This window comes from Parus major, chromosome 2, assembly GCF_001522545.3.
Source record: "Parus major isolate Abel chromosome 2, Parus_major1.1, whole genome shotgun sequence".
Classification (NCBI taxonomy): Eukaryota; Metazoa; Chordata; class Aves; order Passeriformes; family Paridae; genus Parus; species Parus major.
This window is the reverse complement of record NC_031769.1, coordinates 25,372,926-25,387,465: the sequence shown is the minus strand read 5'-3', so window position 1 is coordinate 25,387,465 and position 14,540 is coordinate 25,372,926. Positions and strand designations below refer to the sequence as shown.

The window sequence follows — 14,540 nt, the reverse complement described above, 5'->3', positions numbered from 1 at the left end:
TTAATGCAAGTTAATGCAAGTTAATATTTGACTTAGATTGTTTTACTGAAAAATTAAGAGGTGCCATGTACTAGAAAACAGCTGTTTGTATTTTGTATTATAAATATATATTTGTGTACCACGTTTATGTCAAGAAAGAAACTCTGAAACATCTCGTGGGATTGTTTCTGGAAAGAAAACATTGTCTTTAGAGATGTTTGCAAAACTCCCTTAATGAAAAGCAGCCCATTTGCTTTCTTTGCTTCAGGGTATGTGCAGAGAGCAGTATAATTGTGCTATTGCAGCTGTATTTCCTAACTCTTGAGTTTTATGCTCGATGAAAGATGATTATTAATGTGCTAACAACTCTGTGTTTAGAGATGTAAAAGTATCTGTTACTGTATCCATCGCTTTAATATTACAGATGATGGGCTGCTGTTTTGGTAAAGCTGTTAAGGTTTCATTGACTTGAAATTAACATATATCAACTGAATTCAAGTTTATTTTAGGGGCTACTTTTCATGAATAATACCTTTTTCTAGTTTCTGTTACTGTTTATTTGCCTTAGTTACTTAAATAATATTTAGTTGCATTTTTTAAATTTAAATGCTAAAATACCAAACTTCTTGAAGAGTTTGTATTAACTTAGAAATAATAGTAGCCCTGGTAAGGGAGTCAAAAGGCATAAATCTCAGTGCATCTATTTCTGTGTGAAGTGGAATACTGCTGCCTGAGCTCCTTACATGGAGTATTCCCTTGGAGTACTCTGTCCAAATAGGTACTACAGCACTGTACAGGTACTACAACAACTGCTGACCTCTGCTGTCATCTGGTGTCCTGTTGTTTCTGTTTGTCAGACCATGACTTTACTCATAGACAAGACTGTCTATGATTTTGCATCTCTAAGGGTTTTGGGGAGGTGTGGTATTTCTTTTCTTTATCAGTGTCTGGGAGGAAATTCTGAGACAACTTGCTTTTCCTCTTCCTCTTTAGTTCTCCCTCCAAGTGAAATATATTAAAGTTTTTGTCTCCTCAGTGCTGTTGAACTTTTTCATAAATGTTGTGACATCTTGGAATGTATGCCTGGCTCCTGAAACTGCCCTTAGCTGTGTTGCTTTGATTCTTTTTCTGTCAAGGAGTGCATTAGTTGTCCAAGGCACTTGGGAGGAGCTGTTGGGTGAGCTGAGTGCAATGTCGACACCGGTGATTTAACTGCAGAGGGCAGATTTTATGTGCAGTCCAGATGATCTTGGCTTTACTTGAAAGCAGCCCAGATGCAGGTGAAGGAATTTAGTGAGTGAGAAGCAGTCAGAAATGGAGCCTGAGCTGGAGCCAGAGTTAACTCTACAGTGCAGGAATCTCTTGTTGGCCTGGATACTTAGTCTGAGTACTGAGAGCAGGTGAAATACCACTGGGTGACTTTTGATGTTAGAGATGGATACATCAGGCAGAATGAAGGACTGTGAACTTGCTCTGCTAGTGTGTAAGGTCTTGATCTGATTTTTGTACTAAAAGAGAGGTTAAAGAAGCTAGGAAGATAGGTTTCTAAATATGCAAGGAGCCTACTTTAAGCTGCTTACATGGTGTAGCTCACAACAAAACCCATTCTAGTCCACATGAGCAGCCAGAAAAGTGCTGTGGAGTTACATCTGTGTGCTCTGAGCAGCCAAGTCAGGGGTATGTCCAGCTGAAATGTGCTTGCTTTGGTCTGAACTCAGGCTGTGTTGTTATAACTCTGCTTAATCACTACACTTTCTAGATGGTGAGGCTTCTCCCCTTTCTTCTAATGCAACCTGAAACAATTAAGATAATATTATGGTTTTATTTCTATGCCTGCAGACAGCAGTGATCACATTACTGTGGATTCATGTTTAGAAAATGGTTGGCTGGCTTTTTTAACAGTTTAACAGTTTCATTTCATTCTCTAGCTTTTAAAAATCTTTTTGGAAAGTTACCTCAGTTTGTAGTGAACCTCAGAATGCAGAGTAGAGAGAGTCAGGGGTGAGGAAAATAATTTCATTATTTGGTATCTGATTTTAAGTCCAAATGAAGTTGTTACATGGAGTTATTGCATCAAAATACAGCTTCTAATTTTTAACAATTTTATCATAATCGCCATTGAAACCAAAGCTGTATTTCAGAGCTGTGTTTATTTTTCTAATAAAGGAAATAGTAACTGCCATTATTATCATGCTGTTTCCTTCCCAAGGTACTTGTGAGCTCCATTTCTATATGTTGTTTCCGTGGTTTGATCACATCCCTTTTAAATATGGATTTCCTGATACACTGACAAAGGAAGCTTCTGAAAATATAGGTCCTTAAAGAAGGATGCTTTTTTCCCTGTTGGTTTTGGGGGTTTTTTTTGTGACTATGCAATATGCAGACTTTACTTCGAGTAATTTTCTTTAACTTGTATAGCTAGGCAGTGGTTAAAGTAGTTCTGGGTTTTTGTCCAAAACCTTTAAAACCTTCTTGGAGCAAGCTCTGAGATGCTATACTTGGTAGCAGTCACCTCCTAATTCAGTGGTTTGTGTGTCCTGTTGTGAAGATGTCCAAGGTAGTTCAAGTGCCCAAAGCAGCACAGCCCCCGTAATGCAGAGCTGCTTTCTTTCTCTACACTGCACTTTTGTGGAAGTATAGTTGATATTTGTGTGTTCTTGAACTCCAGTCCAGGACTTCTTGGAGTCAATGGAGTAATTCCCATCAACTTCAATAGCACAATAAGTGCAGTCTAATCAGTAGCTAATACAAATGCAGGTAAAGGGTGACATTCATATATAGGTTATCTAGCTGAGTTGGCTAGTGTCCTTATTCAGCATCCAAGGAGAAGTGCACATGTGATTCTGGTTAACAACGGTGTCAAAAAAGTGGCAACTACAGAATAAGGTTAATTTCTTTAATGCTTTTTTTTTATTATTGCTGTTTTTGTGGCCTTCATCTTTTGACCATGTTTGCAATGCTGAGGCTGCTTATGACAAATTAATCAGCAGTTCTATGTAGAATTAGCTAATTGAGAGGGGGGTAAAAATAGCAGCTGCAGCACATGACAAATCTAGAAGTTTGGTTTCTAAAATACTGAAGTGTAGATTTCTCATACAGACAAATACTGAACCAAGCAGAAAGTGGAATGCTCCTTCTGGAGACTCCTCTGTCCTGGTTAACAGGGCATTGCAAAAAAGACATGTAACGTGTCTGGGAATGCTTTTATTGTGACAAATTGCCTGGGCACCCTCACTTTTATTCAGTCAATTAGGCCTTCATTTTTTGTTTTACTTTTTTCATTAAATACATTCCTGTTTTATTCAAATTCCAGATGCAAAACCACTACATTTTTGTGGGTTTTAAGTTTTGTATGGAAGGTGATTTCTCTGTTTTACCCTTAGCTTTTTGGGGGGCAGGCAGGCATGAGGAGCAGCTGGGGTGAGATGCACTACTCTGACTATCAGGGCAACATTAATAAATTTATAATTACAGATGGTCAAGATTATTCACATGTAACATGGTTTAATTTTTTAGAAACTGAGCTGGACTTTAGAAAGAGGAAATTTTTTTCACCTTCACAGTGAAACCATTTCATAGTGATAGAAATACTTACATTTTTAACATCTGCTTTACTTAATTACTGTGTTCTTTTATTTAATTTTTTTAATCAAAATTTCTAATGAATGCGTGAGAGTGACTACCATTAGTGTATTTATCACTTAAAAGTCAGTCTGTAATAAATTTTGGTTATAAAAATGCTGACCATGAAACTGCATGTCATTATCTTGAAGCCTTTCAGAGTACAAAGGGACAGTAGGGTTTCATAATATCACACCCAGCGTTTATCAAACCATCATCCAACATTTTAAACCTTGTTTTCATATTCAGGATACAACCAGCATCATTCCACTACCACTGCAGTTGCCAAGTTTGTATGAATAATTGTGTAGGGGAAAAAAAGAGAACAAATGAGAAAAGAAGCAGTGTATGATGAACAAACAGATGTAAAGAATTCATTTTTCTCATCTTAAAAAAGGGAAAATAAGGAGGAAAAAAGAAAGCAAATCCCCAAAACAGCAAAGAAACATGCCATCTGTGCCTGCTTTGCACATGGTATAGATAGATTTACTTAGAAATATTGGAAATATTTACCTAGAAATAATTGTTTAGAAATATTAGAAACAGAACATGAGTTTAGAAGTTGCCATGTGTTACCTTCTTATATAGAGTGTGTTCATAGACTCCATTTGAATGAGTATCTTCTAACACTTTTAATTCTGCTTGTTTGAGTCAGAAATAGTTTTGATGTAGTGTAAAACCATTTTTGCTTGATTTCTGTTGGTTCTATAATCAGGTTTGGTCTCAAATGACACACTTCCCTGATTCTAATTGGTTTTCTTATTTACATTTATATTATGGTTATGATCTAGAGCTTGCAAGATCCTGTGAATAAGCTAACAGAAAAAGCAGAAAAGGATGACCAGCAGATTGGGAGCACCAATTCAGCAGAAGATCAGCAGAGTCAGTAAGTCACATGTCCTGTATATCAATATAATAAGTATTTTGTCTATAATCTGCTTCCTGTTTGCTAGAGACAGTAGAGATACAGAGAGAGCTAGTCTAATTCTACTGGTTACCTCAATACAAAGATTCCTGAAATCTTGTAATGTGTACATGAAGGCTAATAAACTTTATTGTGAAATTAAGAGCTTTAAAAAGGCCCATAAAACCCTTACGTGTTTTTCATCTTTCCTACTTGTCTTTTTATTTCTTTTCAGCTTTTGCTTCATTATTTTTCTTTATTAAAAGAAATGGTAAACAGCTATACATAGGAGAAGATATATGAGCATTGTATTTCTCCTTTCAGCAGCATCTCCTTTCACCTGGAAAAAGGATATAGATTACTGATTGCTCCGAGCAGCAATTAGTTTTTGTAATGTATACAGCATCAGTTAGTAATCCAATGAAGCAATAGGTACTTAGTGTAAAGTACATCTAAGTGAGCTGATGCTGTCAAGTTTTGAGTTACCTGTAGCTCTGAGCAGAGAAAGACTTATGAATGGACTGCTATGGGGAGAGGAGAACAGGAGAAAGAGATGCGATCCCTTCCCTACCTGACTGTCAGGATTTGGTTGCCAGGAGATACAATGTTGATATAATCCTGCTGCCACCTGTTGTTTTGACTGTCCCTGCTTAAATGAAGCACCCAGCAAAGGATCAGTTGTCAAAAAGCAGAGAACAGCTTGACTGATTAGTGGATTTTGCTTAGCTGTTTGTAATAATTTTTAAGGAGTTCAGGTTTTCAGTCATTTTTCCGGTTCAGATTCAGAACCACTGACCTTTACTGCTTTATAAATTTGTGAGATTTGTTGCTGTTGATATTAGAAAGGACTTGACCAAGTACTGTTTGGTAGGTGGTTGTCTCCACAGCACTTACTTCCATCTGTTGCCTCTCATGTGACAGTAATAGAGTTTAATAAATAGCTCTCTCCTCAGTGTTGAATGTAAAGTTCTAGGATGAATGTGTGATTTATGCAAGATGTGTGCGTTGGCACCTACCAGGAAATGCATCAGATGCCATGTCATGGTTGTACTTCTGTTTATTTATGGTTTATCCTTGTCCTTGTCTGGCATAAAAGTGAGGGAAAAAATATGTCACCCTTTTGCTGCCTAAAACCATAAACAAACATCTAAGATTCGAGAAGAATTACACAAAACAAAGCTTTTTAAATCCTCATGAACTTTCCATTCACAGTGAACCTTCATTATACTAGAATTTGAATCTAATTTTCCTCTACCACAGGCCTACCCACAAGAGCTGGGGAGGTGTCTTTTTCTGTCCCATCACTAGAGGATAGGAGGAATGTGCCCACACAGTGCTTTCCACTACCAGCCCTGTGGCTGCTTCAGTCCCTACTCCTTGAATGGCTTTACACAAAGTAATAGCAGTTTGAAGCTATGTATTCTTCATTGAAGAGATCACCTTTGTATAAGAATTGCATATAAACTACACCTTTTTTTTTTACCCTGTTGAGAGATTTTTTTCATCAACACTGCTATATCTGTTATTTTAGAAATCTGCTGATGTGGGGCAAAACTGTCCTGATTCTTGATTTTTAATTAGTTGCTGTTAAAAAGAGAGGCACAAAGTGGTTGGTTCCATTCTTGGGGAGAAGGAGGGGAAGGAGGCTGGGGAACAGTTGTAGCTTCTTCATGATAGCTAGAAAGACCAAATGTGGAAATGCAAAATACACAATACTTTTCAGTAGAGATTAAGTCAGACTAATAATGGAAGCTGATAGGATTTGCTAGTTCAATCTAATTTTCATTTCTAACAGACCTGCCAGTGAAACAATAAAAGGTAACAACCGACCAGCAAATGCAAGAGTCCATCTGTTATTACTGTTTATTTGTTAATTATATGAATCTGTAATGATTTGACCAAAAAGATGGAAATGTATTGTTATTTTAGAGCCTTATAATTATTTTTACAATTTTTTTTCTTATTCCTTCAAATTAAGGTTGATTTCATTAGATGAGGAGAGCCATACCAAGGAATCAAACTATTCAGGTATTTTATTTCATGTTATCATAACTCCATAAGTGCTGTAACACTTGGATTTTTTTTTTGTATGGTTTGGTTTATTTCCTGTATCGGCTTCACCCAACAAATCCCTACACGTGCATAAAACCAAAGCCCAGGAGAATCTGTTAATCTCTTACATGTTACATCCCACTGCATTTAATTCAGTCCTTCTCAGACAGGTCAAATATATTGTGTTCCAAAGCCTAATTCTTATATGGGGCATGTACCCTTCAAGAAAGGGATCTGCAGGTTAGTAGGTGAGACAGGAAGTGTGCCACTTAGCTCACTAGTTTGTTCCAATCATTAAACTGTGAAAAACTTGATGAATTCAGTGGAACCTCTGCCCAAAAGCCAGGCAACATCATACTTAACTGCTGCCAATGACCTTATGTGTTGTTATTACCCAGTGACACAGCTGGGCTCCAGTTGAAAGTGCACTGAGAAAGAAAGGAGGGAATAGATAGCAGTGACAGAAAGGGAAATTCTGAGTACATGCTAAGAATCAAGTGCTTGCAGTGAGGGTGGTGAAGTGCTGTAAAAAGTGGAATCGTTGTCCATGCAATTCTTCAAGATGCTCTAACTTTTTCTACTAAATTAATGGTTAAATAATAAATGGTTTAATAAAAAATGGAGAATAATTTTAATATATTTTTTCCTTCATGAAGGTACTTAAAAGGTACTACATGAAAGTCAAGACTATTCTCATGTCTTTATTTCAGCGGGTTAATCATATTGATGTCTTGAACTCATCATCTCATCTTTATTTTTGAAGTTTTTGTTTCCATTCCACTTTACAAAATCCCTTTTCAAATATGAAAGTCATAGCTGGGCAAAAGATTTCTGATATTGTTCTCACCTGTCATGTTTCTAGAAGGTAAACTCACATTCCTTTTTCTGTATCCATGAACATCCCATTTTGCTGCAACGTCAAGTTTGAAGCTCGTAACTGAATGCATTATTTACCAAGACTCAGTTCCTTTTAGTCATAGCTTTCCAGGATTCATTTGTCCTTTCTACAGGACAGCTTATATTCCTTAAACCTTGAGATGTAACTTACAACTATTAAATTCTCCCAGCTCTGACTACAGAAACCAAATGAGTGAACTGACTGACCACCTCTAATAGTCTGTTAGTTGTTTGCACGTTTTTTTTCAAGAGCGATTTTGTGTTTACTTCCAGATGACTGCTAAAGCCATTGACTAGCAATGGATAAAACAGTGAGTCTTGCAGATCTAAACTAGAAACACTTCTGCTTTGCAATTATTTCTCCTAACAACGTGTTTTTGACATCTGTTAGTTATCACATTCCTAATCCATTCAGTATGTTTGTTATAGATGTTACGCAGTGCTAACTTCTTAGCTGGAAGGCTGTGCAGTGCAAAGTGAAGTTGTTTCTAAACAAATATCTTTGCTGAAAAAAGCTCAAAGTTTTATCAAAGAATTAAATTAGCTGGTTTTTTTCAACTAGGTCTGCTTTCCATAAAATAAACATTAAATTATTAGAGGAGCATTTATTATGCTCACATTCTTTTGCTGGATGCCATACTGAGTGGCATTCCATTAATCTTTTAACTGGCGGTAATGGTGATCTACCAGCCCATGGTAACATAGTTATTTGAGTCACTCTGTTTAATTATGGTTGTTTGGGTGTTTTTTTGTAATAAAGACACTATATTAGGACTTTTCCGGTGTTTTGAAGTTTCACTCATTTTGCAATTAATTAGATATATCTTTGACAAGATACTTTAGTATATATGGGTATAAAGTCTGACTTACATTTTTCTAGCAGATGTTTTCTAGAATTTCAGTTACTTACAGGCTGTAAAATATTTCACCATAGTATAAATACTTTGTTCTGTCTCTTTCTTCATCACCCCTAAAAGGAACTGAAGTGTTTTGAAATATTTCTAACTGGTCTTCTAAATTTTTCCATCTTCATACACCATCAGGTCTGTGCCATTGCTAAGGGTTTTTTTCTTAAATTACCCTGTTTATTCTAAAGTCATGCAGATACAGTGCTTCTAGTGAGAGAGCTACGTTGCTTCTTAGTTTTTCTCACCAACTACTTCTACTTCATAACTTCCATTTTTTTATCATTTGCTCTGCATTTTCCTTTACCATACTACAAATGCCTTTAAGATTGGCTCCATCATGTTTACCACTTGACCAAGGCAGGCTTTGGGCAACAGTTCTACCTTTTTCATTACAGAACTGTGGCCATCCATATCCCACCTGTCATGAACATCTCTTTCTGGTTTTTTTTTAACCCTCTGCCAGACAGTTTTAAGGGTTGGGATTTTCCCCTTTAGCTTTGTGCATTGTGCTTTTATAAAAGCATCAAGTATATTTGTTCATGTGTGTTTATCCCTCTCCTGTCTATATCTATAAAGAGTATAATCAGATGTGCTCATGGGTTCATGAACAGCTGATTCATGTGCTAGGAGCACATTTCTGTCCTAGCAAAGCCTTATGAAGATAATGATGCAAACAGCAAGCTGTTCTGTTTCATGTAGTTCTGAACACACCTTGAAGATTCTCTTGGGAGGGATTGGCAATTCTCTTAAAAGGGTTTGGGATTCAGTTTTTATTTCACAATAAAATTCTATTCACACAATAGAATTCTATTTCACTTTTCCAGCCTCTTGTGTGAGGCTCAGAGCAGATGGGCCTTCCAGGTCTGGCAATACTGTGCAGACTAAGTTGTCTAGTAGCTAGACTTCCTCAACAGTTAATAAGGGAGAAAAAGGCATATTCAGCAGTAACTCATCCCTCATGTTTTGCTCTATGTCTTAGGTGGGGTTAATCACCTGAGGGGAGGTACCTTTTTCTTCACTGATAAAGAGCATCTAGATGATTGTTTTGACTCCATGTCTCATCTAAGAAGCTTGCTGAGAATTTCAGCTGTGTTTTGTCACCTCTGACAACCTATATCTCTCAGCTCTACAAGTGACTCCCTGTTGGTCTTAGTCCATTTTTTTCCCTGCAGAAGAGATGCTGTTACTTGCATCCTGACTTGGGGTACCTTGGATGATGACTCTTCCTCCCTGTTCCCAGAGTTTGTCTCATGAGGAAGAACATATTGTAAGGAAGGCAGTTTAGAGAGTGACAAGGTTCTGGCACTTTTTGTGCTTTCCTGGCCTAAGTAGGAGCTTCTAAAATAAATTTCTCTGCTTCTGGAGGACTGATTGTTGCAGTTGCCTTAGTTAGGTGTGCTCAGCCTGGAGAGGGTCGTGTAGTAGCCAGGGACTCAAGATCTCCCTCAGATTGTTACTCAGAAATTTGCCTCACTTTGAAATGCATGTGCCTTGGACCTTCCATTCATTGTGACCAGGCTGATTTTAAACATGACTCATTCAAAACATGAATCCCAACAACCATTGCATGTTGATCTTATAATGGTGTTGTTTATAAGCATGGTCTCCTGCCAAGTGCAATTTGACATGTTTATGGATCTCAATTACAGCTGATGATGGCAAGGATGTCATCTCCACGTTACAAGGACATTGTAACCACGAGCAGAACTCAGGTGAAAACACTTAAGAAAACTATCTTTACATGTTTACATACTGATTGTCAATGTACTGCAGATCCTCATTGTGGCTTTTACTATTTCTTTATTTGTTCTTTTTTTTTTTCTTTTTTAGGTGCTATAGATGAGTTATTAGACCTGCAACCTGAAGAAAATGGTATGATATGACTGTGCATGTCTGTTTCATTTGCTTTTCAATCATAATAGCCAAGTGTACTTTTAATTTTAGATCTTAGTTTCTTTCAAAGTCTGAAAGGTGGAATGAAATTATGCAGCTGTATTTAAATAGCTGCAGTATTGAAATAGTTTTAAAGGAAACTCAGCCAGAGGCACTATTCCTGATGTTACAATATGAAGTAAACCTTACTGGGGATAAAATGTTTATACCAGGTAATTCAAGATTAGGTAGACTGGATTATATACTATTTGTGCAACTGAAATAGGTTCCATTGTAAACCTTACCCCTCCTATAACATTTCACAAATTTTTCATTTTGTTTTTTTAGTTGTTGTGCTACAGCTCTTGGCAATACACTAGTAACCACAAGATTTTGTGTTAAAAATGTACATATCAGAAACAAATAATGTAGTTTTCTTAAAATCATGTAAGCATTGGTGTTCTTTCAGACAGAAAGTTAATTGAATCCACTGTGCTGTCCTTACACTTCTGTGAGATCCCTGACAACTCAGGGGGAAGTACTGTTTTACCAGATAACCTATGAAATATCTGGGTTAAATTTTTTCAAGTTTTCATAAGAAGTCAGTGTTGTCTGTAATTTTTCAATTGCTTTTCACTCATATCTCAGAAGAATGAGTAAAAAAACTTCAGCAACCATAACAATTGTGGCAACTCAAATGAAGAAAAGGAAAAAAAAAATCCCTTTCTGTGGTTTAATCAAACTGAGAGCATTTTGGTATTTAAAACACTGCCTTCATGGTAGGTAAGGACATTTGCAAATACCTTGACTTTGGATTTGCCATGGGCAGTGTCTTACACTGGGGGGAAATTATTCATGTGGGGAATCACCCATGAAGGCAGGCACCAGGAAAGTTCCTCAGCTGTCTGCAGAAGCAGCCCTAATCTGCTGAATAGATAAGGTAACAATGACTTATTTTCTATGGTTAATAAAAAAGATCAGTGCATGTCTGATAGTGGCTTTTTTTTTTTCTGGTTTTCTTTCTCAGTTTCATTCCTTGTTGGTCCTTCCTAGTGGAGATGTAGATAATACATGCAATTATTGCTCATACAAGCTTAGCTGTGTCACTTAGAACACTTTTTCATTACTTAAACAGTTAAATTAATGCAAAAACTGCTGTGGGGGTGTCTGCATCAGTTAAGGATGGCTACGGCACTGCTAAAATATCAGCAATTTGCCCAAATTTTACACATTAGCTAGCTTTAGCCTAATGAATATTGTGCTATTTTAAGTGGAGCAGTATAGGTAGAGGTATACTTTCATGTGTGTTTCAGAAGGAAGTCTTTATTTGTCATGTGTTGCCAATCATGTACTGTTGTAAATATTTTTAGTTTCTCTTCCCTTTTTTTTAATAGCAGCAGAATGAGGTATGTTTACAAAGGAATTGTGAGCATTGCTAGAGGCTTGTTCAAACAAGTACAAAAAGAATATAGTCAGATTGTTCTTTTAGTGTTTTATTGGAAGGTTTGGATTTTTTTCATAGGCATTTATAAGGCTGGGGCAGCATGTGCAGACAGAAGGAAGGATTTTGACTGAAAATGGGCAGTAAAAACAGAAACAGGAAAAGAAATAATAGAAGATTTATGGGTAAAGTGAGAAAGTCCCTATCATTCTAGAAATCTAGCAGAGATACCACAAGAGTAATATCTCGGTAAGCAAGACTGGTTTCTAGATAACCTTTATTGCAAACAAGAGTAAAACTTGGTGCTGCTGCCTACTCAGGGCAGCCTGAGCCTGAACACACCCTATCCTGCCCTGCCATGGGTGCACAGTCCCCACAGGAAGATCTGGAAGATTTCTGAGCCATAAAATGTATCACTCCTCAGATTTCTGGTGGTCGTACACCCTGCAGCAAAACCTGACTGCTCTTCACATGTAAAACTTTATAGTTGAACTTGCTTCTAAAGTCAAGATATGGATCCTGCAGTGGTTCCCCAGATGAAGCAGAGCTTGGCTCTGAGCTGTGCTTCTGCATTTGTTCCGTTCAGGGCACTTGTGGTTACATGTGGTGGTGGTGCTGTGTCGTAGCAGATCTGCTACAAATGCTGCTCCCTTTGCATCTGCCCCTGCAAGTTCATGAAGGGGTTTCCTGAGAGCAGCTTGGACGTGGTGGTGCCCCACAGAGCTCAGAGCTCTTAAGGGCCTTTGAAATAGCAGGTGTGTTCCCCCTATGGGAGGATTTACCCCCTTGTCTTACCTGCTGAAAAACTTCGGGGAATTGGAGGTACTTGGACAATTTTAATATTCTTTGCTCTTCATCTAAAGATGGCAAAACAGCCTGAATATTCATAAAAACAAATTGTTTTCTGTGGTATTTCAGTTATAGTCTAGGGGGAACATCAGCAGAATTGATGTGTTTCTAATGTTTCTATTTCTGATTTTTAGGCCCTGTCAGGGAGTACAGAGGTATACCAAAATGTGAGTTAGAAAGGAGTTGAATCTCACAGCTGACTTAAGTAATGAATAAAATAATTTTATGTGTTGGTTTATTTGTTTCTTAGTACGTAGGTGTGTGTGCTGACGCATGAGCCTATTTTAAAATACAGTTTTGTGCTTTTTTTCCTCCTATGACTCAACTTCTGCCGTTTCATTATAAATTATTACAGCTGTTACCAGGAAACTTTTCTGAGAAGGCTGTTGAGTTTCAGTTAATATGGCCTGTTGCAAATACTTGCTACTGTCAATCTTTTATCCCGACCCAAAAGGGTTAAAAACATTTTTTAAGTTGAATACAAATTGGAGAGTTCAGCTGATCTACCCAAACTTTGGAAAACTGAAGTTACTTCTGTGCCTTACCACAAAATTGAGGCAAGCATAATTAAGATGAACTGATCTGGGCTTCAGGAATGTAACATTATCAGCCTTGTTAACCACCATTTTTGTGATCTGCAGACTTCCACAGTGGAGCTCCAGATGCTTCCAAGTAAAACAACACTTGGGGGTTCTTGATAGTTCTTTAACTCTCAAAATATTTTGAAAAAGGATAATGATCCTGGTTCCCAGTTTCATGTGTTATATATAACATTTCTAAAATAGGAAAAAAATGTTTTTAAGGAGCAGTGACTCAAGTAATCTATGAGCTTCTTCTGCTGCAGTTCTGGTGCTGAAAAATTAGTACAGGGAATCAGAAGGAAAGAGAGCCCCAATTATTTCTCAGCAGCTTATGAGAAGGAAAAAAATACTTACAGCACTGATCAGTGCAGAAATCTCACTCTGTGTGATAGACTAACCTTTTTTATGGGGAAATACCCCAATAATTCAAGAATTGATCAGAAGGTCATGAGGACGATCTTAAATCCCCAAGTCTTAATTTTATTTTTTTTTAGTTTATAATTGGGGTTTTTTTGAGACTTTCATAAAATGTTTCAAGAAGCAACATAAGAGTAGTATTTTCCAGTGATTCAGATATTAGACTCTGTAATGATTTTGGTGTGTTTAATAGATTTTTAAGCATACTTGTAGTATTTTTAATGAGAAGCAAGTCTTAACATCAGTGAGGTTATCTAAGATAATGAAGGAATTATTTGTTGCATAAGGTATAAACCCAGATGTCCAAAAGAATTGAGTATAAAAAAGAAAACAAATATTCATGCAAAAATATTCCATCTCACTTAACATACCTAGCCTAAATTGGTTATGTTTTTAAAAGTTCCTTCTTTACTTTGTCTAAAAAAATTTATTTCTCTTGACTCTCTTGTTCTGAGACAGCTTCAAAGGAAAAGTTTGTGAGATCCTTGGAGCCAGAACCTAGTGATAAGGATGACATGGTATTACTAAATGAGATCCTCAACGCCTCCTCTTTGGATGAGGGGGAATTTAGCAAAGAGTGGACAGCTGTTTTTGGACAGGCTGCTGATCTCACCATGAACTCTTCAGCTAGAGATGGGGAGAACACTTCATCATCTGCAGTACCAGCACCATCAGGCTACTTGCCCTCACAGCTGCTAGACCAAAACATGAATGACTTGCAGTCATCTTTACACGGTGAGAGCTCATCTTGTTCTGTCAGTATGTTTGGGTTAGAGTTTAGAGTATGGTTTTCTGGTATGTAAAAGTGTGGTGAAAATTTATATTGTTCCCTGGCTGCAGAAATTGTGCCTGGAGAAAAAAAAGACATGAGTGAGTAACTTGTTTTTCTAGCCCTTCTCATTCAGCGTTCGAATGAAATACCCAAAACTTAAAGTCAGGGTTACTGCCTTGAATGTTTTCATTGAATTTCTTGAAATGTTCTGTAGAACTTTGAGATCTTTTTTTGTCCTGAAACAGAA

At 37.1% G+C, this 14,540-nt stretch overlaps 1 protein-coding gene across 7 annotated transcripts in view; it reads left to right on the top strand.

The window, feature by feature from the left end:
• The window catches only part of ICA1 (islet cell autoantigen 1), a 65,766-nt gene that overhangs the window by 44,050 nt on the left and 7,176 nt on the right, over window positions 1-14,540 (top strand). For 4 of the 7 annotated variants that reach the window (XM_015618669.3, XM_015618667.3, XM_015618668.3 and 1 more), the window contains 6 exons: window positions 4,392-4,486; window positions 6,483-6,532; window positions 10,011-10,073; window positions 10,192-10,233; window positions 12,658-12,690; window positions 13,981-14,256. In XM_015618669.3, the coding sequence (XP_015474155.1) occupies window positions 4,392-4,486; window positions 6,483-6,532; window positions 10,011-10,073; window positions 10,192-10,233; window positions 12,658-12,690; window positions 13,981-14,256 (559 nt within the window). The remainder of the gene's footprint in view (window positions 1-4,391; window positions 4,487-6,482; window positions 6,533-10,010; window positions 10,074-10,191; window positions 10,234-12,657; window positions 12,691-13,980; window positions 14,257-14,540) is intronic. The other 3 variants (XM_015618671.3, XM_015618670.3, XM_015618673.3) reach the window with 3 other exon arrangements.